The 19,896-nt window shown below is 57.0% G+C and overlaps 6 protein-coding genes across 6 annotated transcripts; 3 read left to right on the top strand and 3 right to left on the bottom strand.

Moving 5' to 3' along the window:
• Positions 1-19: 19 nt before the first annotated feature.
• Positions 20-4,556, bottom strand: L226DRAFT_508389 (PIN domain-like protein). Its single transcript, XM_067678174.1, has 10 exons — positions 4,315-4,556; positions 4,055-4,265; positions 3,889-4,001; positions 3,096-3,833; positions 1,648-3,037; positions 1,164-1,589; positions 1,050-1,103; positions 907-989; positions 768-855; positions 20-706 (listed from the first exon to the last, which is right to left on the bottom strand). Exons 1-10 carry the CDS (start codon positions 4,365-4,367, stop codon positions 101-103), a joined length of 3,762 nt encoding a protein of 1,253 aa, XP_067535404.1. The 5' UTR covers positions 4,368-4,556; the 3' UTR covers positions 20-100.
• A 694-nt stretch (positions 4,557-5,250) lies between these two features.
• Positions 5,251-6,143, top strand: L226DRAFT_463328 (uncharacterized protein; the record flags this gene model as incomplete). Its single annotated transcript, XM_067675783.1, has 2 exons — positions 5,251-5,513; positions 5,567-6,143. 2 exons carry the CDS (start codon positions 5,251-5,253, stop codon positions 6,141-6,143), a joined length of 840 nt encoding a protein of 279 aa, XP_067535403.1.
• Positions 6,144-6,513: 370 nt separating this feature from the next.
• L226DRAFT_535052 (uncharacterized protein) lies at positions 6,514-7,883 on the bottom strand. The gene is made up of 5 exons (XM_067680816.1): positions 7,692-7,883; positions 7,537-7,628; positions 7,358-7,475; positions 7,180-7,295; positions 6,514-7,114 (listed from the first exon to the last, which is right to left on the bottom strand). The coding sequence occupies exons 1-5, from the start codon at positions 7,788-7,790 to the stop codon at positions 6,919-6,921; spliced, it is 621 nt and encodes a 206-aa protein (XP_067535402.1). The 5' UTR covers positions 7,791-7,883; the 3' UTR covers positions 6,514-6,918.
• A 302-nt stretch (positions 7,884-8,185) lies between these two features.
• L226DRAFT_535051 (peroxysomal citrate synthase) lies at positions 8,186-11,193 on the bottom strand. The gene is made up of 17 exons (XM_067680815.1): positions 11,060-11,193; positions 10,836-11,008; positions 10,771-10,783; positions 10,547-10,714; positions 10,410-10,495; positions 10,256-10,349; positions 10,138-10,206; positions 9,907-10,077; positions 9,831-9,851; positions 9,718-9,777; positions 9,593-9,664; positions 9,519-9,531; positions 9,309-9,467; positions 8,681-8,705; positions 8,493-8,611; positions 8,312-8,409; positions 8,186-8,254 (listed from the first exon to the last, which is right to left on the bottom strand). The coding sequence occupies exons 1-17, from the start codon at positions 11,152-11,154 to the stop codon at positions 8,203-8,205; spliced, it is 1,488 nt and encodes a 495-aa protein (XP_067535401.1). The 5' UTR covers positions 11,155-11,193; the 3' UTR covers positions 8,186-8,202.
• A 99-nt stretch (positions 11,194-11,292) lies between these two features.
• On the top strand, positions 11,293-13,349 carry L226DRAFT_486729 (alcohol dehydrogenase). The gene is made up of 9 exons (XM_067677169.1): positions 11,293-12,016; positions 12,072-12,120; positions 12,176-12,228; positions 12,280-12,296; positions 12,352-12,673; positions 12,740-12,757; positions 12,810-12,885; positions 12,938-13,093; positions 13,155-13,349. The coding sequence occupies exons 1-9, from the start codon at positions 11,716-11,718 to the stop codon at positions 13,189-13,191; spliced, it is 1,029 nt and encodes a 342-aa protein (XP_067535400.1). The 5' UTR covers positions 11,293-11,715; the 3' UTR covers positions 13,192-13,349.
• A 303-nt stretch (positions 13,350-13,652) lies between these two features.
• Positions 13,653-19,045, top strand: L226DRAFT_571107 (uncharacterized protein; the record flags this gene model as incomplete). The annotated part of the gene is made up of 6 exons (XM_067684512.1): positions 13,653-14,453; positions 14,512-14,743; positions 14,798-15,313; positions 15,361-15,467; positions 15,519-17,667; positions 17,736-19,045. The coding sequence occupies 6 exons, from the start codon at positions 13,653-13,655 to the stop codon at positions 19,043-19,045; spliced, it is 5,115 nt and encodes a 1,704-aa protein (XP_067535399.1).
• Positions 19,046-19,896: the final 851 nt, after the last annotated feature.

The following is a 19,896-nucleotide window of genomic DNA, read 5'->3' as shown; positions in this document are numbered from 1 at the left end:
ACTACGGACAACAAGCCAAGGTATGCAAAAGCTACAATTATAGTTAGACTAATCTCTAGACGAGGGATGTACATGTATAAGTTACAAGATAGATAGAGTACTAGATGTCGTCCTGATAAACCTGCTCCTCCTCCGCTTCTGCTGCATTTGGCGGAGGTTTACGCACTGGCCGCGGCTTCGGGCGCGGCCTCAAACCGAGCTCTTCTCGACTAGGAGCCGGAACGTCTACAGCCGCTGTTGGCTCATGCTCGGCCCCCACAAACTCATCATCGTCACCGTCTGACGGCGACCTCTCGCGCTTCTTGGATGTCCGCTTCCCTCCTCGACCACGACCACGTCCACGTCCTCCACCTCTGCCCCTCCCTGATCCACCTCTCGCAGTAGACGCAACTTCCCCTGCAGCACCAGCTCCATCCGACTTGGTCTTCCCTTTAGTCTTACTCTTTCCCTCACCGGTCTTCTTCCTCTTCTTCGCCGGCCGTGCTGCCTCAGCGTCGGGCTCAAAATCGCTCTCCTCACCAAGTTCACCGTCATCAGCACTGGGAGTTGCAGAATTGCGGAGCTTTGCCTGCTGCTTCCTGAAGTCTGAGACGACCTGCTGCAGCCGCTTGCTCGTATACGCTTGCCGTTTGCGCGGGGCAGCGTTCGCGCCCAGAGGGATGTCGAAGAATCCAGCGAGATTACCTTGCGCGTTTGCGGACGCGTTCTGGCATGCTATCATCAGGACCCCCGCAGAGGGAGATTGCCACCATTTGAGACGAACGTACCTGCGACCGTTTGCTCATCTTCCGAATGATCGGCAGAAGCAGGTCGTCGACCTTTTTCTGGTCCCAGCCGAGCTCCGTGTTGAAGTAACTGTACCATGTCAGCCTGACAACATCAGATATCATCTAGCGGAGGACGTACTCGCGAAGAGCGTCGAGGTCTGGCATACCCCACTTGAAAGGTTCGGTAGACTCGTCTACTGTGGGATGATAGTACGCGTCCCTCTGAAAATACAGGGCTGTCTGAGTGCACAGAATGAAGCACCTAGCGATACGATGACATACCACAGCCGGATTCGGCCAATCACCGGCAAGATACAGCTCTTTGAATTTCTTCTTCTGCATTCAGCCGTTGAGCGTGTTGCCCCCTCAGGACGAGCACGTAACACAGAAACTCACGAATCGTTTGCGGAACCTGGTCCCGCTCTCCTCCGGCTTATCCCGCCCGCTTTGGACCTTCATCCACCATGCTTTGAACTTGTGCAGCCCGTCATGCCCTGGGAACTCGCTCAACAACTCCATAGCGACGACCGGCCCCACTCCAGGCAGGCCCTCCGTGTAGTCGCTTCCGAGGAGGTACGCAAGCCGGACGAGTTTGTCACGGTCCAGACCGAGTTCACGCTCGAGGTCAGGCAGGAGGAAGCACTCGACCGTCTTGGACTGGTTGAACATGTTCTTGAGAACGCGGGCGCCCCCAAAGAGGAAGACGTCCGAGTCGTCGGTGATGATCCCATCGACGAGCCCAAGAGAAAGGAGCGTTGCGCATTGCGCTTCCGCCTCCATGGGTGCAGTGATGTAGGGGATTCCGAAGAGACGCAACATGATCTGCGGTGATGATCTCGTCCATCAAAGCACGAGAACGCTCGAACACAATGCAACTCACCATGATCTGTGAGATCATCTGCTGGGTGATGTCCTCCGAGTCGCGCATCGCATTCTTCTTCTGCTTGTTCAGCTCGCGAACCTCGTCGTCGATCTCCCTCCGGATGGCGTCGATGTCCTTACCCTTCACATGTGAGAGGAAGCGCGTGTACTCGTCCTCTTCCGCGTTGGGATCGATCTCCTGTGCAGCGTCCCAGCTCTCTTCTGCGCGATTTTCACCCGTCGACGGGCCAGCGGTAGGACTAGGAGAGCGAGACCACCGAGTTTCGCCAGGCTCTGCCTCAGAATCCGAGGAGGATTCCACTTCGACGCTATGAGATACTTCCGTAGACGAGCTGGGGGCAGATACCCCAGACGACCCACTCCCGGATGCAACTACTGTAGAGGATGGCGGCACAGAAGCACTGTCGCTTCTGGTAACAGCGGCTGGAGGGGGAAGATGTCTTGGTGTAGGCTGCAAAGGACGGTCAACTCGAGCTTCAGTGTCAATCGCAAAGTGAGCAGTCTTCTTCGCTAGAGCTGCGTCCGTGGATAGTCGATTGGGCGGAGGTTGTGACAAGGGAGCCTGCGTGACTTCGACGTCTTCCATGTCCTCATCAGAGTCCGAAAACACAGTCACGGGTGCGATGGGAGGAGGAAGCTCTTGCGATGGTGTGCGAACAGGCGGCGGAGTCGTGGAAGTCACGGGGGAAGCGGCGGGAGAAACATCGGGCTGCATGTCGGCGGAAGAACGTTCTGGTTGCGGTGAAGGTGCGACTGGGATCTCTTCCATATCCGCTTCAGAATCCGAAGGCACCTCTATAGGTTGCTTGGACGGCGACGAAACAAGGCTCTGCGGCAGCAAGAGACTGGGCGTGCCGAACACTATCGAGCTAGGGAAGGGGGTGCTGCTGTGCGACTTCGAGGCCGGAGTCCGCCGGGGACCAGCACCACCGATTGACAAAGCTGTTTCCAGACGAGTCGGAGAGGTATACAGGTCTTCGTCGTCCGACTCGTCACTGACCATGTGGAACTGTTGCGAGCGGCGCCGGTCAGGCGATGGTCGTGCATCGAATGCGGACCCGGACGACTCGCCATTCTTCGGAATGGAGGGCTGTGTAGAGGCCAAACGCCTGGATTCCTCCATTGCCCGATGGAGGCTGGCTTCCTCTTCAAGTTCGATGGACTCTTGAATGGCGGAGACGAGCTCAGGATCATCCTGGTCATCAGGGAGCTGTGGCAGCTCATCATCCTCTGGTTCAAATAATGGGCGAGAATTACGCTTGCGTGCCACTCGCGTCGTGAGCGGTGTCAATTTGTTGGGCGTGTAACGCGCAGCCAAAGCTGATATCGCTTGCTCTCTGCGATACTCTCTGAGGTCGGCATCGTAGGGCTCCTGCGCAATGGGTGCACTAACCACGCACAAGCGTCAACACAGAATAATCATCGACAGGGCCCGCGGATACCCACATTGGTACGTCTTCCATGTCGTCGTCATCTTCATCTTCATCGTTCTCGACCGCCGCAGGTGTCGGGTCAATCTCAATGGGTTTCATAGCAGTGCCCTCATCGCGAATTCCAAGCACCCAACCGCCCTCCGCGCCCTCGTTCTTGACCAGCACATACTGCTTGTTCCGCTCGCTCGCTATCCGGATCGGAATGGTGATATGCGCTTTACCAATGCTGTCGGTCGTAACCAGGAGCTGTTGTGTCAACGAGTTGCGCTGCTTCAGATTCTTGATCTGCTCCTTGGAGAAATCCAGAGGAGTCTTCGCGTTCCTCAGCATGCTTTGCAGCCGCTTGTACGACGTCTGCCTCGACTTCAATCGAAGGTCGCCGATGATCTCGTATTGCACTTCCGTTGGGAGCTCGCGGAAGGCGGGAGACGTCACGTCAAAGTCCTCCGGCCGCATCTCCTCGATGAACGTGCGAAGCTCGTCTTCGGTAGCAAGCCGTGGGTCCGGCGCGGCCGTCGCCGTGACTCTCGCTACAACCTCGTCCATGTTGACCTCTGGCAACTTGTACGGATCATGGTCGCGCCAACGGGACTTTTTCGAGGACGATGGCGGGGTGGGCTGGACAGCTTCAGATGACGGCTGCTTCGCAGGGGTCTTATGTATGGGACCAGGCGCGGTGAGGTCCTCGAGGTAGACAGTGTTCTCGTCTATCCGAGCGGGTGGAGCTCTGCCCTTGCCCTTGCCATCAGGTCTAAATAGCGGATGCGGTTAGTATGATTCCGGAAACTTGAAGGTAGCAGACGTACGTCTTCCCAACAGCGTGTTCAAGAGCCTCCCGACGCATATGAGCCGCAAGCAACCTCTCCGCAACCTTCGCATGGCTCGCAGCAGCTCCATGCTTCTTGTTCTTGCGCTCTGCCTAAAATATATGATGTCACGGGTCTGTACCACAACCGTAACCAAAGGACGTACGATGGTAGACATCTTCAGCGCAGGCGCACCGCCATCGAACACGAAGACCGGCCTGATTCCATAGAAGAGGAGCTTGCATATCCTCCGTAGGAAGCCAACGACGTGCGCATTCACGAGCCCTCGTCCCTCCTTGTCTCGCATGGTAGCCTGGAACTGATAGATCCAGATACTGGAGTCAATAGCCATAGACTTGCCCTCCATGGTCTCCAGACTGTGTTGCATCAGCAGGTCTGTGATAGAAATGGAGAGTTTAAACGCACAGAACTGGTCGACCGACGGGGTCCAGAAGCTGCCAGAGAGACTTAACACCCATGTTTACACTCCTTCACTCCTTCCACGGGTGGAAGACAGAGGGACCTGGGAGACAGACAAGATCATGTGAGAGCCCCAAGCCGCAACTAAATGAGTTAATCCGCAAGCTTGCAGCGATTCTTGGAGCAGTGGAGAAGCAGAAGGACTAAGAGGACAAGAAGCTCAAGGACGGGGAGGATTGAGGTCGAGGACAAGCCTCGACTAGCGCTCAGACGCGTCGCGCGTACTTAGTCACGTTCTCGGGGTTTGCCCTTGAATTTGCTTTTGTAGACTTATCCGAGCGCTCGATAGGCATCCTATCCGCCCGATATCCACCTATATTCGCCCTGAACCTGGACCACCACCGGTGCTACAACCCTCACATACTACGCGAGCCCACCTTACTTCTGAAATGGCTGAGAGAGAGGTGAGTCTTGAAAACGACGCTGGCGTATGGTATATGACTGACAATTGTGAATGGCAGCGCGAACGCGAGGAGGATGAGTTGGCTGCGGCCATCTTCGGTCACTCAGACTCGGACCTTTCGTCAGACGAAGATGGTGCGTCCTACTCATTCCTGTCATCTGAACGTCCGTCTAAAATGGTCTGAATAGACGTCGTCCCTCAGCGCCGGTCCAGGGAGTCGCCCGCGGCAGAGGAGTCCTCCGCCGAGTCCGACGACGACTTCAGGGAACAGGCGAAGCGTTCAAGAGCAAAGCGCAAGACAAAGAGCAGGCGGGGTGCTGGGGATGATGAGGAGCGGCCGCTGCGGAAGCGGAAGCGGGCGTCGAAGAAGAAGGCCCCGGAAGAGGTCGATCTGAGCCAGTATCCGCCAGAAGTTGGTGCGTGTGCCACTCCTGCTCCTGCTATGCTATCTGGGAATTGTCGTGAGGTCAGGGTTGCTGATGTGCGTTCGGGTGTATGCAGCTGCGAAGATGCGCGTGGACATGCAGTTTGAGGCCATCCTGAAGCCGAAGAAGGGCTCCCGGCAGAAGCGCAAGAGAAAGGACGACGACGATGTGCTGGACAGATATGCGGATGAGGAGGTGTCGCGTCTTCGTGAAGCCATGCTCGCGGCTGCTGCAGATGATGAACAGGCTAACAAGGAGAAGCTTCCCGCTACGTCGAAGCTCCGGTTATTGCCACAGGTCATGGAGGTCCTCCGGAAGTACGTGTTCCTCTTCCCGTTCGAGCGATTGTCGCTCAATTCAGATCACACAGAACGTCTCTTGTCCAGTCCATCATCGACAACAACCTCCTCCAGGGCGTCACCAAGTGGCTGGAGCCCCTCCCAGACAAGTCGCTCCCCGCACTCGACATCCAAAAAGAGTTCTTCCCCATCTTGAAAAAGATGGAGTTCATCGACACCAACGTCCTCAAGGAATCCAGGCTCGGCCGCGTCATCCTCTTCTACACCAAATGCAAGCGTGTCACCCCGGACGTCCAGCGCGCCGCCAACGACCTCGTCTCGATATGGTCCCGGCCCATCATTAAGCGGTCCGCGTCCTACCGCGACCGTGTCATCCCGACCGCGCAGCTCGAAGCCGAAGGTCCGGGAGTGCGTAGCGGCGAGCGGCTCAACGCGATCCTCGCGCGCGCACGGGAGAGCGACAAGAACCGCGTCCGGAAGAACGCCGTCGCGATCCCGCAGAGCCAGCTCGGCAGCTACACGGTCGCGCCACGCTCGAACGCCGGCCTTTCGCGGAGCAACGTCCCGGTGGACGTGGACATCCAGCGCAGGAAGCAGAACGCGGAGCGGCTGAAGAGCCTCACGAGGAAAATGACAGCGAAGATTTGAGCGCGTTGCCTCAGTCTCTCGTGTGGCATCTGTCATACTTGTTGCTTGTTCACAGTTTCCGGATGCCCATTGTACTTTTGTATTTGTGTAATGTTCTACTGTTTCAGACTTACGTATGTGCACTTTGAGGTCTCAAGTTCATCTTGCCATCCCGTCGTTACTGAGACGCTACATACGACGCTTCATGCAAATCATTCCCATGAACATACTTAATTATGTTCGTTCCAGCGTCGTCCACGTTGTTCGTTGATTGAGTGTTGTGTAAATCCGGCAACCATCAGACCATCCCTCTTCGCTTGCTCCGAGAACACACCGCATCAACGATGTTGATCAAGTCGCACAATGGCAGACGGAGACGAGCAACATCGAAGGGCGCAACGATAGATAGAAATAATCATTGTTTGCAACCGATGGGGGAATGGGGTACATCTCGGATAGATTCCATCACAATATCGACCGACCCACTTGCACGTACGTCGATACCGCAGTGACCAGGAGCCTTGCAACAAACAACGTTAGTGGCATGAGAGTTAGGGATGTGAGGGTGCAACCACAAGCACAATAATAGAAAAACAACATCATCCACCCGTACGAAGACAAATACCCTTCGAAGCCAGCCTCTCGAGGGCCTCCAGATGAACAAGGGAAGATCCGGCGCCGTGGAGGGACTAGACTAGTAGCTGTACATGGCGTTTGCTTCCCAATCAAAAAACCAAGAAGATGAGTGAGCCGGAGGGTATAAGGCGCGATTCCCTGCGCGAGCGGGTTAAGGCGTTTAGAACGCGAGTGCGGCAACAGCAGCGATAGCGCTGAGTGCGACGGTCGACGCGCTGAAGCGGACAGAGCCGAAGGCACCGTTGTCGAGAATGCCAGAGCCGGCAGCACCGACGACGGAAGCACCATCGGTGGACGAGGGCGCAGCAGGGGCAGACGACGCGGTGGTGGGCGCCGCAGCGGGGTTGACAACGAGACTGGACAGAATGTTCAAATCAGCACTGTCGCGTGCGGACGCATTCAGAATCAGACAGTAACTCACGTGGTACCGGAGCTCGCAACCGCAGATGAGGACGAGTGCCCAGCAGAACTCGAGGCGGAGGCGGAGGTCGAGACCTTGGGCAAGCAGGAGGTGTCGTTGCCAGCCTTGACGGTGAACTGAGACGCGCGCCAAGAGGTTAATATGTGGCGCGGCAGCCGGAAACCAACACGCGACTCACCTCACCGCTCCAGCCCTCGTCGTCGTCGTCCGCGATAACGGAGAGCATCACCTTCTGGCCGGCCTCGACGGCGGGCGTGACGGTGATGTGGTTCGTAGAGTGGTCACCATACTCAGCGCTGGAAGGGATCGTCGGTGAGGATCGATGTACGCGTCATTGTTGCGGATAAACACCCTTACATGACGGTGTCGCAAGGGTCTGCGCTGGAGACGAGGGCGACGTTGTAGGTCTTCGCGCCGGTGTCGGCCCAGGTAAGCTGGACAGGCTCGCACTGAATGGATGGGATGGGCGCGTGAGGATATAGACCTTCTGTGACAGGAGAAGACGGCCGTACCTGGGTGATTTCTGCGGGGGTGTTGACGGTGAAGTCGGCGAGAGCTCCCTGGATGGCGAGGGTGGAGAAGAGAGCGACGGAAAGGAGAGTGGAGTACATCGTGGGCGACGAGTAGAATGAATGGAGCAGGGAGCTCAGGCGGGTTATATGGGACTGAGGGTCGCGGGGGGAGCGAGCGAGGCGTGGATGGAGGTCGGAAACAAGAGGCGAAGAAAAGCGAAAGCGGGCAGCGTCCCCGCGTGAGGCCCGTAACGCGGCAACAGTGCGACGCCCAAACAGTCCCAAACACCCACGCCCCGGCACCCATGGCAGGCACACGCTTCATCCTGATCCGGCTGCCACCCGCGCTGCCGCCATCCGGTCTCGAGCTCCCCGCTCTAGATGCCAAGGCTCAAGCCAATGATGATGGTATATTCCAGTATGTATCCATGACCTGCCGACGACCGTACAGAGCAACCACCGGCACAACCTCCATAGATTCACGGTGACATACACCCGCCTCGACCCCGACTCACAGCTTGCTCTTCCCCTTGAACGTGGCCAACATCGTCCGCTTCGTAATCCTGTCCGCGCCCGTCAGTCCTCGCGACAACAGCGAGCATCAAAATGCGCCTTCTTACCCTCCGTGCTCGACCTTCGACGGCGTCTGCTTCGCTCCCTCCACCTTCTCGCGCTCCTCCACGGGCACGTAGTCGCGTTTCCCCGCGCCGACGTAAACCTGTGACCATGCCAATCAGACGTGGTGGTCGCCGCCCAGTCAACCAGGGCGCTCAGCTCATGACGTCGAGACTCGACACGCACCTGTCGTGGGCGCCAGATCTTCACTCCGCCCTCCTGCAGCATCATCTGTCGCCAGTGCGCAAGCCATCCGACCACTCGAGGCACGGCGAAAAGCACCGGGAAGAAGTCAAGTGGGAATCCTGCGGAGCGCGCACCCGGCGCTGTCAGTTTGCACCCTCGGACGCAGTAATGTACGAGATAAAACGTACCCATCGCACGGTAGATGAGACCACTGCGGACGTTGTTGATGGTCAGCGCGCGGCATAGAACAGCGTGTATTGAAAGTGAAAGTCCGGACGCCTCGGAACCTCCATGCATGCACATACACGAGGTATCTGCCCCAGGTCGGGCAAGTTGGAGGAAGAGCGGTCGACGCCGCCATATAGTTGGCGGTCTGCCGCATCTCCCTCCCTTTGACGTACCCGACCAGGTGCACACATCAGCCTCAGGAACGGCCAAAATTTGCACCGAGCATTCGACGGATCATAGCCGTGCAGATCCTGCGCAGGAATACATGGGCTGCCCGACGAACACATCTTCATCTTGCCTAGGCTATGCCTATTCACACCAGTACTGGCCGTCTTTCGCCCGGCGAAGATTGGGCATTGTCTGGGGCAGATCAGCGGTCCTCAAAGAGAATGTCACACTCTCCTAGTCGTATGCACCACGACAGTCGGACCAGCAAATTTCTGCTGGCACACAGCGGAGGTCCGGTCGTCCGGGAACTCCCACTTCCAAAGTTTTCTCATCACAACCCCGAAAATATGACTCACCTCCTGTGTAAGAACGTGTTCGATGAGCGACCGTCATGACGCCAGCAGTCGAGGTGAAGACGTACCAAAAGTCCACGTTGGGTGCCAGCTTCCGCTTGATGAAATATTCATCTTTCATCGCAGCATCATGCAGTGCCATGGCGGTCTCCAGGAGCTCGTCTTTCCCGGTCACCTTGAACACTTCGTCCGCGGTTTTCCGGACAATGAATGAGCGCGGATCTGACTGTCGCCTGCTCAACAACATTCGGAATATGATGGTTTGTTGTACACTCACAGTCTTGTACACTCTGCCGAACAAGGGATCTACACGTCAATGACGTCGCGTTGTCCGCGAGTATAACGACGTACCGATGACCGAATCCAGACAATGTCTTCTCCCGCCGCTTGACAGCTTCGATGAAAGCCGGGACGTTCTGGGGGCTAACAAGGTGTGAAGCGAAGTACCATGCGGGTGATAGATCGTGACAACGTACCTTCCTATGGAGATTAGCATACGAATCACCGCCTCGTTGGCCCCACCATGCAGGGGTCCGCTGCACCATGGTGGTCAATAATGTCCGGCGCGCTCATATGGCGGCGTACTTACTATAACGATGCACATCCCGCACTACAATGACACGTGTTCAGCGAGTGCATCAGAGTAACCGAGGCCATGAACGTACGCAATCGCGGAGTATGGGTCAACGAGGGAACTACCAGTTTGCAGGACCGTCGTACATGACGCATTGAGTTCGTGATCAGCATGGATGAGGAAGAGTACATCGAGCGCCTTCTCGAGTACTGGGTTAGGAGTGTAGTTCTCCTCGCTAAGGTGGTCCATCTGGTATAGGAAGCTTTGAGTACTCAAGTCAGCGAGCTTAATCTATGAAACATGACCACCAAGGGAAGCTCACGAGCCGGTGTAACTGAGTCCTGTCGGCGGCGTTACGAAGTTACGACCTTGTCGGACACGGTATGCCATTCTGAGTGAGTGTAAGTCAGGATTCCACGCGAAAGTGTGAAAGAACGTACGCAGCGAGGGTGGTTGCCTTGCCAATGAGACGGTAGATCTGCCTATCCATTGTCGCCAAAGATGCGGCATTGCCTTGCGTGTATAGTCGCTGTCCTGAGTAGTATCCATCAGCCCCAGATGACCGTACCGTTAGTGCAAGTGTGGATAATTCACCTTGCAATGACGGGTTTGCCTCGCTATAGTACGATCCCAGCATGGCGAAGGCGCTGGTCAGCATGCTCATAGGGTGTGCATCGTAACTGTATCCAGAATTTGAGCACAAGTGATTATATGCGGCCGTATGCACGTACCGGAACGATCTGAAGAAACCTTCGGCGTCCGCGTGCATCACGGAGTGACGCATAACCTCGCTCTCGAAGAACTTGAATTGTTCATTCGTCGGCAGGGAGCCATAGATGAGGAGGTACGCGGTCTCGAGGTGCGAGGACTTGAGGGCAAGTTGTTCAATAGGGTATCCTCTAGTTTGTGTTACGGGTTCAGCCACTGGCTGTATGCGCTCATACGTCATCCGTACCTGTATCGGAGAACTGATCGCACGCGTCAGTGGCACTCATACCTCGCAACCACCATGTTACACACCTCCAGCATCTCCGTCGATATAGGTGATCCCACTGCGGATGACCGCGGTGTTGAGGAAGCCCTTGTCCTGGACTCGGAGGCCCTTCTCGGTCTCGTTCTCTTCCCGTTCACCCGGCTTCCGTGGTGCCGTCATCGTCTTGAACGCGGTCGCGGATATGGCATTGTCCGCGATACTGGCATACTTCTGAGGATTCATCACAGGCACCAAAGGCAACGCTACTCACGGAACTGTGTACGTCTTCCCCGTCCGGTTGTCACGTATGGTGAGACTCTCTTGCGGAGCGCTCTCCGGGAGCGACGACGACGTGGGACGGCCCATGGCTGCTGTGAGGTCTAGATGGTGGTCAGGAAGAAGAGGTTGCAGGGAGGCAGATGACGTGCAGCGCAGGACGCACGTATATATTCGCCGACTTTCCCCAAAGTGATAGACTTCAGTCAAGTCCTTGGGCTTACAGGCTGCAGCCATACAGCAGTGATCCGGCGCGGGTTTCACATGCTGAGCTCTCTCGACGCGTCTTCTCACATGACCGACGCGTCTCTTGTAGGCGCCTGTTTTACCCCGCGTCGCTGAGAGTCGGAAAGCCTTTCCTCTTCACCAAATACTTCTAATCTCTGTGACTTCAACAGGAACAATGCTGCATATCTGTGGGCTCGGCCTACCAGGCTCAGAAAACCGAACTTGACTGCGCTGTGTGGCTACTACTGTGATCACTCATCTCACCGGGGTCGCCAAAACACCGACCCGGTAAGAGGCAATCAATCCATTCGTCAACAGGGGCCCGGGGTTATAAGCTTGCTAAGTACAGTGACGTGTGAGCACCATTGTCGTACCCACATTTCGCCCTGCATTCCTCCCTCGAGAGTTCCTACGACGCGCAACATGGCCCCCTCGGAATACACGCAGATCACGCTCGCGGAGCGTCCCAAGGCGGAAATCCTCCCTACAACATTCAAACGCGAGGTTGTGCCGTTCAACCTCAAGCCGGGCCCCAAGCAGATCGTAGTGAAGCTGCGCTATGTCTCTATCGATCCTGCAATGCGCGGCTGGCTCAAGGACGTACGGAGCTACCTCCCTCCGGTTCAGATTGGCGAGGTCATGCGCGCGGGAGGACTCGCGGAGGTGATTGAGACAGGACCGGGAAGCGCATTCCAGGTTGGAGACATCGTCGAGGGAACATGGGGTGCGTAAGCTATCAGTGCGAATTTCTGTCCTACTTGCTCATTGCTTCTGGTCAGGCTGGCGTGAATACGGCGTCTTCGATGACAAGGCTGCAACAAAAGTAGAGTGAGTCTGTCTGGAGGGAAGCACCGGCGCGGTTGGCTCACGCGCATGTATTCAGTGTGCCGCCCGGCTTGGATGTCCTTGATTTTATGGGGCCTCTCGGCATGACCGGTGCGTGTTGCTCTTACGGGGTATGTCGAATGCATGCTTACCTTTGTTCAGGCATGACTGCGTACTTTGTATGTCAATATAATTTATGCCATGCGCACAGTGCAGACGTTAACGTAACACCAGGGTCTGCTTGACGTCGGGCAGGTAAAAGCCGGCGAGAAGCTGCTTGTCTCAGGTGCGGCAGGCGCGACAGGTTCCGTCGTGTGCCAGATCGGCAAGAAGAAGGGTGCGAAGGTGTACGCTATCGCAGGCTCCCAGGAGAAGTGCGAATGGCTGGAGAAGGACATTGGTGTGGACAAGGCACTCAATTACAAGAGCCCAACGTTCTACGACGACTTCAAGAAGCACGTCGGATATGTTGATGTATTCTTCGACAACGTCGGCGGCGAGATCCTCAACTTTGTGCTTACAAGGTTGAATTTGCATGCGCGGATAGTTCTGTGTGGTAAGTAACAATTCATTTCACCGCTTTGTACTTGTACTGGGTCTGACACAATGCATGTCATTGTAGGTGCTATCTCTGATTACAGTGAGTGCTTCACAAGCTGGTAGCATGACGGTCCAACTAAACAGTTCGACAGACAAGGCTAAACCTGAAGGACTCACTTCATATCTGAACCTCATCGCCATGCGGGCGAAGATTCAAGGTTTCATAGTGTGAGTCGCATCTACCTTCCTGCGAGCAGTTCCTCATGTGCATGGCCATCAGCTTTGACTATGCAAAGCAGTACTCCGCAGCTCGCCAGGAGATTGCTGGGTGGCTCAAGGATGGCAGCTTCAAGAGGCGCTTCCACGTTGTGAAGGGTCTTCAGAACGCACCCGAAGCATTGAACCTCCTGTTCTCAGGAGGCAATACAGGCAAACTGTACGTCCTCCTCGTGCCTAGACATTGCATTCATGAGCTGACTTGACCTTCACACGGGTAGCATTGTGCAGGTGTCGGATGTAAACGCGAAGCTGTGAATGCTCCTCACTCAGGAGTGCTCATGTTCGTGTGTGGGCTGGCGTTGCGGCATATATTGCGGCCACCATGTTGTATCATATTCTAGTGTACCCGGACGCTGTCGTGAGCCTCTTTGCTTCTCCAGTAGCTCTGGTCTGCGTTCTCTGCGATGAAGGGTTGCATAAAGCAAGAAGCTGGAACACCGCGTGAACGTCCTGGAGAACAAAGTGAGGAGCTTTTGTTGTGGATCTGGTGAGATATCGCGTCCTGATGATGTCATGTCGAAGGCCGTGTAGTGCGGCGGTGGAGTTTGTCGATGCACGTGCTGAGAACATCTCACCGCCAAAACGAGACGAAGCTGGGTCGAGTATCAGCTGGGCCCAGTGCGCCGGTGGAATCGCAGAGAACGCTCACCTTCTGCTTCTCGTCGTCGTATGTCTCCCCCGCATCGTCATCACCTCCCTGCTCGCCCCCTCCGACGATGACCGCCGCATCCCCGCGCACGACCAGCCCGCGCTGGGACAACCTCAACGAGGGCTTCATCTCCCCCGCACGTCTCCAGCAGTGGAAGCAGGAGCACGAGCGTGTTCACAACTTCGGTAGCTCGCTGTCCCAGACTCCAATCACCTCTCCGCAGCCAGAAGCTGTTGCGAATCGTCCCGCACCCGAGAGGCGCAACACGGGCCCTGATCTGTCTCAGAACGCGAACGGCAGTCCCACCAAGCATCGCTCTAAGCCGTCCTTTACCTCATTCTTTACCCGCAAATCCTCCAGCGATACCCCTACGCTTGCCTCGCCTCCCGCAAACTCACGCCCGACGACGGCAAACTCTTCTATGCAGCCTCAGCAGGGTCCTTCCCAGCCTCTTGCGCCGCGCGGTCCCATTGATGGCGAGATGAACTCGGGAAAACCTTCGCATCTTGTCAAGCCACACCCCCCAATCCCGCAACAACCCCAGCAGCCAGAGCCCCCATCGGACATGAACTCAGCGGCTGCTCCTCAACCTCAGCCTCAACCCCAGTCGGCTCAACTGCATCCCGAGATACGGTCTGTTGTTCAGCTCACTCTCGCGCACGCACACAAAGTCTACTTCTCGGGTCCCCTTATTCGGCGCATAGAACGTCAGCCGGATGGGCAGAAACCGGCGAGGGATGAAGGGTGGAGGGAGGTGTGGGCGCAGCTGGGTGGGACGACGTTGAGCGTATGGGATATGGAGGAGATCCAGGAGGCAAGCAAGTTGGGCAAACAGGTGCCACCCTCGTACATCAATGTCACTGATGCTGTGAGTGCTATGTGCTCCGTGTCTTTAAGTTCCTATTCATCGTTGTTGTTACTGCCAGTTCGTGCATGTCCTCGGGTCTATTGCGCTGCCGTCTGCCCCCGGAGCCCCTCAAAAGCGGTACACCAACGTCCTCACGCTCAACACCGCTGGCTCAAACCTATATTTGTTTTCATGCCCTACTGCCGAAGCTTTGGTACAGTGGACCGCTGCCATTCGTCTGGCCGCCTGGGAGAAGTCCCGTCTGGAAGAGATCTATACCGCACACTTGATACGGATTACCCTCAATGATGGTAGGCCTTACACAAGCGTATTCCCAAGAGTATACTCATACATCTCAATTGTAGGGAAGAACGTCCAAAGCCCACTTGCGAATGGTCGTCTTGAGGGGTGGGTGCGGATTAGGATCGCCGGGCAAACGGACTGGAAGAGGCAGTGGATGGTAATCTCGGCCGGCAATCACCTAGGACACCCAGACCAAGGCTCGATTTCGGAGCAAGGCCACGAACGGCCAGAGTCGCCGAGTGCACCTCGAAAGAGGCGTATGTCTCACTTGTTTTTGCGCGACAAGAACCCGGGACAGCCGAGTCTGCCTACGCGGCCGATGATTCAAATATTCGCTTCCAACCGCCCTAGAGACAAGAAGAAGTCATTACTCACCATACGTTCGGTCTCTCAAGCGTTCGCGGTCTACCCGGAGCGTCCTGAGCTTATCAGTAGGAGCACGCTGATGAAGCTTGAAGGGCAGCTCGGGGATGAGGAGATGGCCGGTGTTCTGAAGATGCGTGAAGCTTGGCTTCTCGTGATGCCTGAGCTTGAAGGTACCAACACACGCGCTTCGGAGATGCTGAGGTGGATAATCGGTGAGTTGACAAGTCCTGGGATAGGTTGTTTGGCTAACCAGCTGTAGCCATTCACGACTCGTTCGAGTTGTACGGTCGACCACGTATGTACAGTTGGGACCCTCGCGATGTTCAGTCCATGATGTTTGCATATCCTATCGGACCTCACAGAGATGTAAGCAAAGTTTGGAAAGTCCTCCGTTATGCATACTGACACATCTCACAGTTGCTGTTCCTTGACCGCGAATTTGCGGAAACTCTGGATCCTCGTGAGGACCGTACGTCGGCTATCCGTTCCCAGCTACAGCGCATCCTCTTGGATCGTATGAACGGCGTAGGTCCCCCAGGACCGGGAAGCCCACCTCGAGTCGTTCAGCAACCGCCAATGCTACCACCACTTCCCGATTTGACTGCCGAGGAGAGGCCGTCCCAGCTCACTCAGCCACAGCAGCAGCAGTCGCCACCGCTCGGAAAGCAGCCTCAGTCTAGCGGTCCCTTATCTCTGGAGCTTCCGGCCTTTGACTTCGACGCACCAGCGATCAACGCAGGCGATGAACGACGTCCATTGTCACCGATTACTGAGCGTAGCACCCCTTTTGAAGGGCGCTCTCTGTCTGCTGAGAAGTCCTCAAATGCCAAGGTGCCACCGGCCTCGACCGCTACGCCTCCGCACATTCCTGTGGAGAATCGGACAATCCTGCAGCAACCTCTGGTATCGAGCCCGCCGACCAGCCCGCCACCCGATCAGAATACCTTTGGGCGGGAAAGTACGGACTCGTCCGCACAGGGCCCTGGTTCCCGTCCCGACTCGAAGTTCAGCCAGCCCCCTGGTCAGATCTCGCGCTCGTCGACGAGCCATCCAAGCTCATCGACTCCTCCACCGGAGACCTCGAGACGGCAGATGTCCCCGGAGGCCCGCCCGACTACTCCATCAACCCCACCTCGATTTGCTGCTGCATCTACCCGCGCACTCTCCCCTCCTCGTGCAGCATCACCGCGCCGCACAACCTCCCCTCCTCAGTCTCAGACTACTTCGCCCTTGGCTACACCTGCAGGGCCTCCACTCACTACTCGCATGGTCCCTGACCGGTCAATATCCCAGGCTTCGATACCCACTATCCCAACCCCGATGTCCCGCGGGTCATATGCTACGGAACCCGCGCCCCCTATCACCCAGTCGCCTGTGCAAGACGCCGCGCCAACGCACAACAAGAAGCCTAGCATTACTGATGATATCCTTGGCGATGCAGGGGCAGCTCTGTTCTACATGCAGCACATGCAGCAGGATGGTGCCGTTCCCCCACGCAAGCGTGGCCCCCCACCTGTTCCTGCTACTGATGATGACGACGACGAAGACGACGAAGAGACACCCTCTGACTCCGAGTCTGAGCCATATACACCTCCCCCGCGCCAAGCGACTTCTCCGTTACGTGTTCAGCATGCGAGCAGCCCGCCTCCCCAGCCCGGCAGTCCACGACCCCCGGTCGTCCCTGCCAAATCTCCCAAGCCTCAGGCGACCGGCCGGGCGACGCCTATAACGACTGAAACGCCTACCGCGCCCAGCCCAGGCAGTGGCTTACGTAACCGACCTTCGGGCGCACGTGCGGCCCCATCGACACGGATGTCAGCCTACCTTCAAAACTCCGTCCCTACAGACACGACCCCCTCCGAGTCAGCCTCGACGACCACGGCTGCAACAATAGCCGCGCATCAGCCCACCCTCGACAACACCATGGCCGCCGCAGTTCAAGATTCTGCCAGTTATGAAGACCACAATGCTGACGCGCTCGCTGCACTGTCCTTCCTAGAGCAGGAAGATCGCCCTGCTCCTCTACCAATGCCACGCTCACCGCCCGCGGGAACGTCGGCGGGAACACCCAATGCCTCGTCACCACCTCTCCCAGAAGTCGTTGAAACGCCAGCAAGCCCGTCGCAGAGCCGTGACGTGCCCACGACTACCTCTGAACTGCCAAGATCATCTTTCGCCCCCTCGAGGCTTGCCGCAGAACGCAAGGCGAAGACCCAGGCCCAGCAAGCAGCTCAACAGGCAGCCGCTCACAGACCCGGCAAGGCGAACGGCAGAGCGCGTGCGCAAGCGAAGAGCGCCAGCGCATGGGGGGATAGCAGCGAGGAGGAGGAGGAGGATGAGGAAGAGGAGGAGGACGATGAGGACGTTGACTCGGATGTTGAACCGCCCCCGCGGAGTGCAGCGAGCGTGAGTGACCAACATTCTGCATCTGCCCACACCTCCCGCTCTCCCTACTCGACAATGGGCCCTGGTTTGCCAGCCCGAGGCTCCGGCTCCGCAGTTGATGTGAATGCTGGTGCCTACCCTCGTCGTCCACGCGATTTGCCTCAAGTCCCTGGCGGTCAAAGTACGTCATGTTTCCATCTTAAATATCCCGCTTCCATGTTAATCTGACACATTCTTCGTTCGCCTTAGACCCAGACGAGTACCTTGGCGCACCCCAGGGCCGCAGGGTCGTGTCTGACGCCTACACGGATGGTGGACGGAGAAGCCTGTACCCTGGCGAGAGCAACAGCCGAGGCGCATCGCCCCAGTTCAATCAGCCTGGTCCCCAGGGCATGCGCCCTCACACTCAATTCCAGGCTCAAAATCAGCTCGCGCCACAGCCGCAGGGTCCTCAGCGGCAGATATGGAGTCAGGTTCTCGACCCAGACCGTGCCACAGACCAACCGAACAACGGCCGCGAGACCTTCATCCAGATGGAGGCGCCTGCGACCACGATGACGAAGGCCTTTACTCCGCATGGTCTCCTCTCCGCCGGTATCCAGGACAAGCAGGATCGGTCGGCGAAGAGGCAGGAGGAGCTCGCTCGGGAGTCTGGCGCGTCGCTCATCAACGTACCGAACAAGCCGCCGCCGCCGCAGACCGGTCTGCTCGGCGCCGTCACCGCGCACGAGCGAGAACGCAAGCGCGAGGGTGGCCTCGGTGCAGCGCTCACCGAACGCGAGAGGGAGAAGCGGCTCGTGGAGGAGCGTCAGCGCAAGCTCGATGAGTTCCAGCGGCAGCAGCTCGACCAGATGCAGCAGGGCGGGTCGGTGTACGGCGGCGGGATGATGCCTGGCTTCAACCCCATGATGGCCAACCCGATGATGATGGGCATGAACCCGATGATGACCGGGGGCTGGGGCTATCCGGGCATGATGCCTGGGTTTGCAAATCCCCAGCAACTCTTCGCCGCCCAGCAAGCCGCCGCACAGGCGTACCAGCAGGCGATGATCGCGTACTCGACCGCGGGCTCCCAGATCGGCGGTCCCGAAGGCCAGTCGCCCGGACAGATGAACCCGATGATGACGGGTGGCTCGATGGGCATGGGTGGCTTCGATCCACGCATGTCGATGATGGGAATGCCGATGATGAACACCGGGATGGGCATGAACCCCATGGCCATGACGCCGACGGGCATGGGCGGCATGGCAGGTGGTATGGGAGGCGGTATGGGAGGTGGTATGGGAGTTGGTATGGGCGGAATGGGCGGAATGGGTATGAACCCTGGTATGATGGGCGGAGGTATGGGCATGCAGATGACTGGTGGCTCGCAGTTCGACCCCCGCTTCTCCCCTGAGATCGAGGGAAGGGCCGCTCAGAAGCAGCAAGGCGACTCGACGCCCTCTGGTTCCCGCGCGTTCTCGTCGCACGGTAATTCGCCGGCACCAGGTGCGCAGGGTCCTGCAGCCGGAGGAGGCGAGGGCACCCAAAATTCAGCTGGCCCCTCGTCGACCACTTAGTGTTCGTACTGGCACACACTCCTTCCTCTGGCCACTCATCATCGTCATGGACTGCTATCGTTCACGATTCTCTTGCATTTTACGGACTTATATGCAACACCTGCATTCTGGACGCTCCCTCTCACCCCTCTCCCCTCGCTCGTCTTTCTATGCTCTCGCTTTTGGTCCCGATTGATGATGCTTTCTTTATTCTACGTCTTCATACGACACACTCCCCGTTCGTTGTCGCTTGGCCTGGATCTCTTCCCAGCATTTTATATCATACACCCATCTCTTAGCACGGAAATTCGTTGATTAGCTCTAATGGACTCCGCAGATAGCACGAATGAGTATAGGGCAGATGCTCTGCATGCAATGTCAAGTCCGCGAGTGTGCCTCTCATAAGGCTGCCAACACTCAGGTACAAGATACGAGGGGCCCATTTCTACAAGGGAGAACACTGCACAGGGTTGTACACGGATTTCTACAGCGATATGATGATCCTCTCATCTGCATGTCGTTGCGATGTTAGCAGAAGTACTGAGCGTGAATAATAGACTTACCAGGTATTAACTGTGCATTGGCTGGCCATGGTATATCGCCCACGGCCGAATGTGAGGAAATTCGTCTTCAGCCAGGTGGAGTATTGACACTGCGCCGTACGGAATTGGCAGTGCGGAGGCGATAATGAATAGAGAAGACAGCAGCCCGACGAGCATGAGTAGATTGAATGTGAATGAGCTCATTGTCGGGGACCGCTGTCTAGGAGCACAGTCAGTTCAACACAATGGCAAGGTGGATTGATGAACTTACTGGGATAGACGACTGGGACGGGTGTGCGGTCCTGCCAGAGGAGCCAAGCTGCGAGTAGG

Source organism: Lentinus tigrinus, assembly GCF_003813185.1.
Source record: "Lentinus tigrinus ALCF2SS1-7 unplaced genomic scaffold L226scaffold_12, whole genome shotgun sequence".
Lineage (NCBI taxonomy): Eukaryota > Fungi > Basidiomycota > Agaricomycetes > Polyporales > Polyporaceae > Lentinus > Lentinus tigrinus.
Note: the sequence above shows the minus strand (reverse complement) of the source record. Positions and strands in the feature narration are given on the sequence as shown.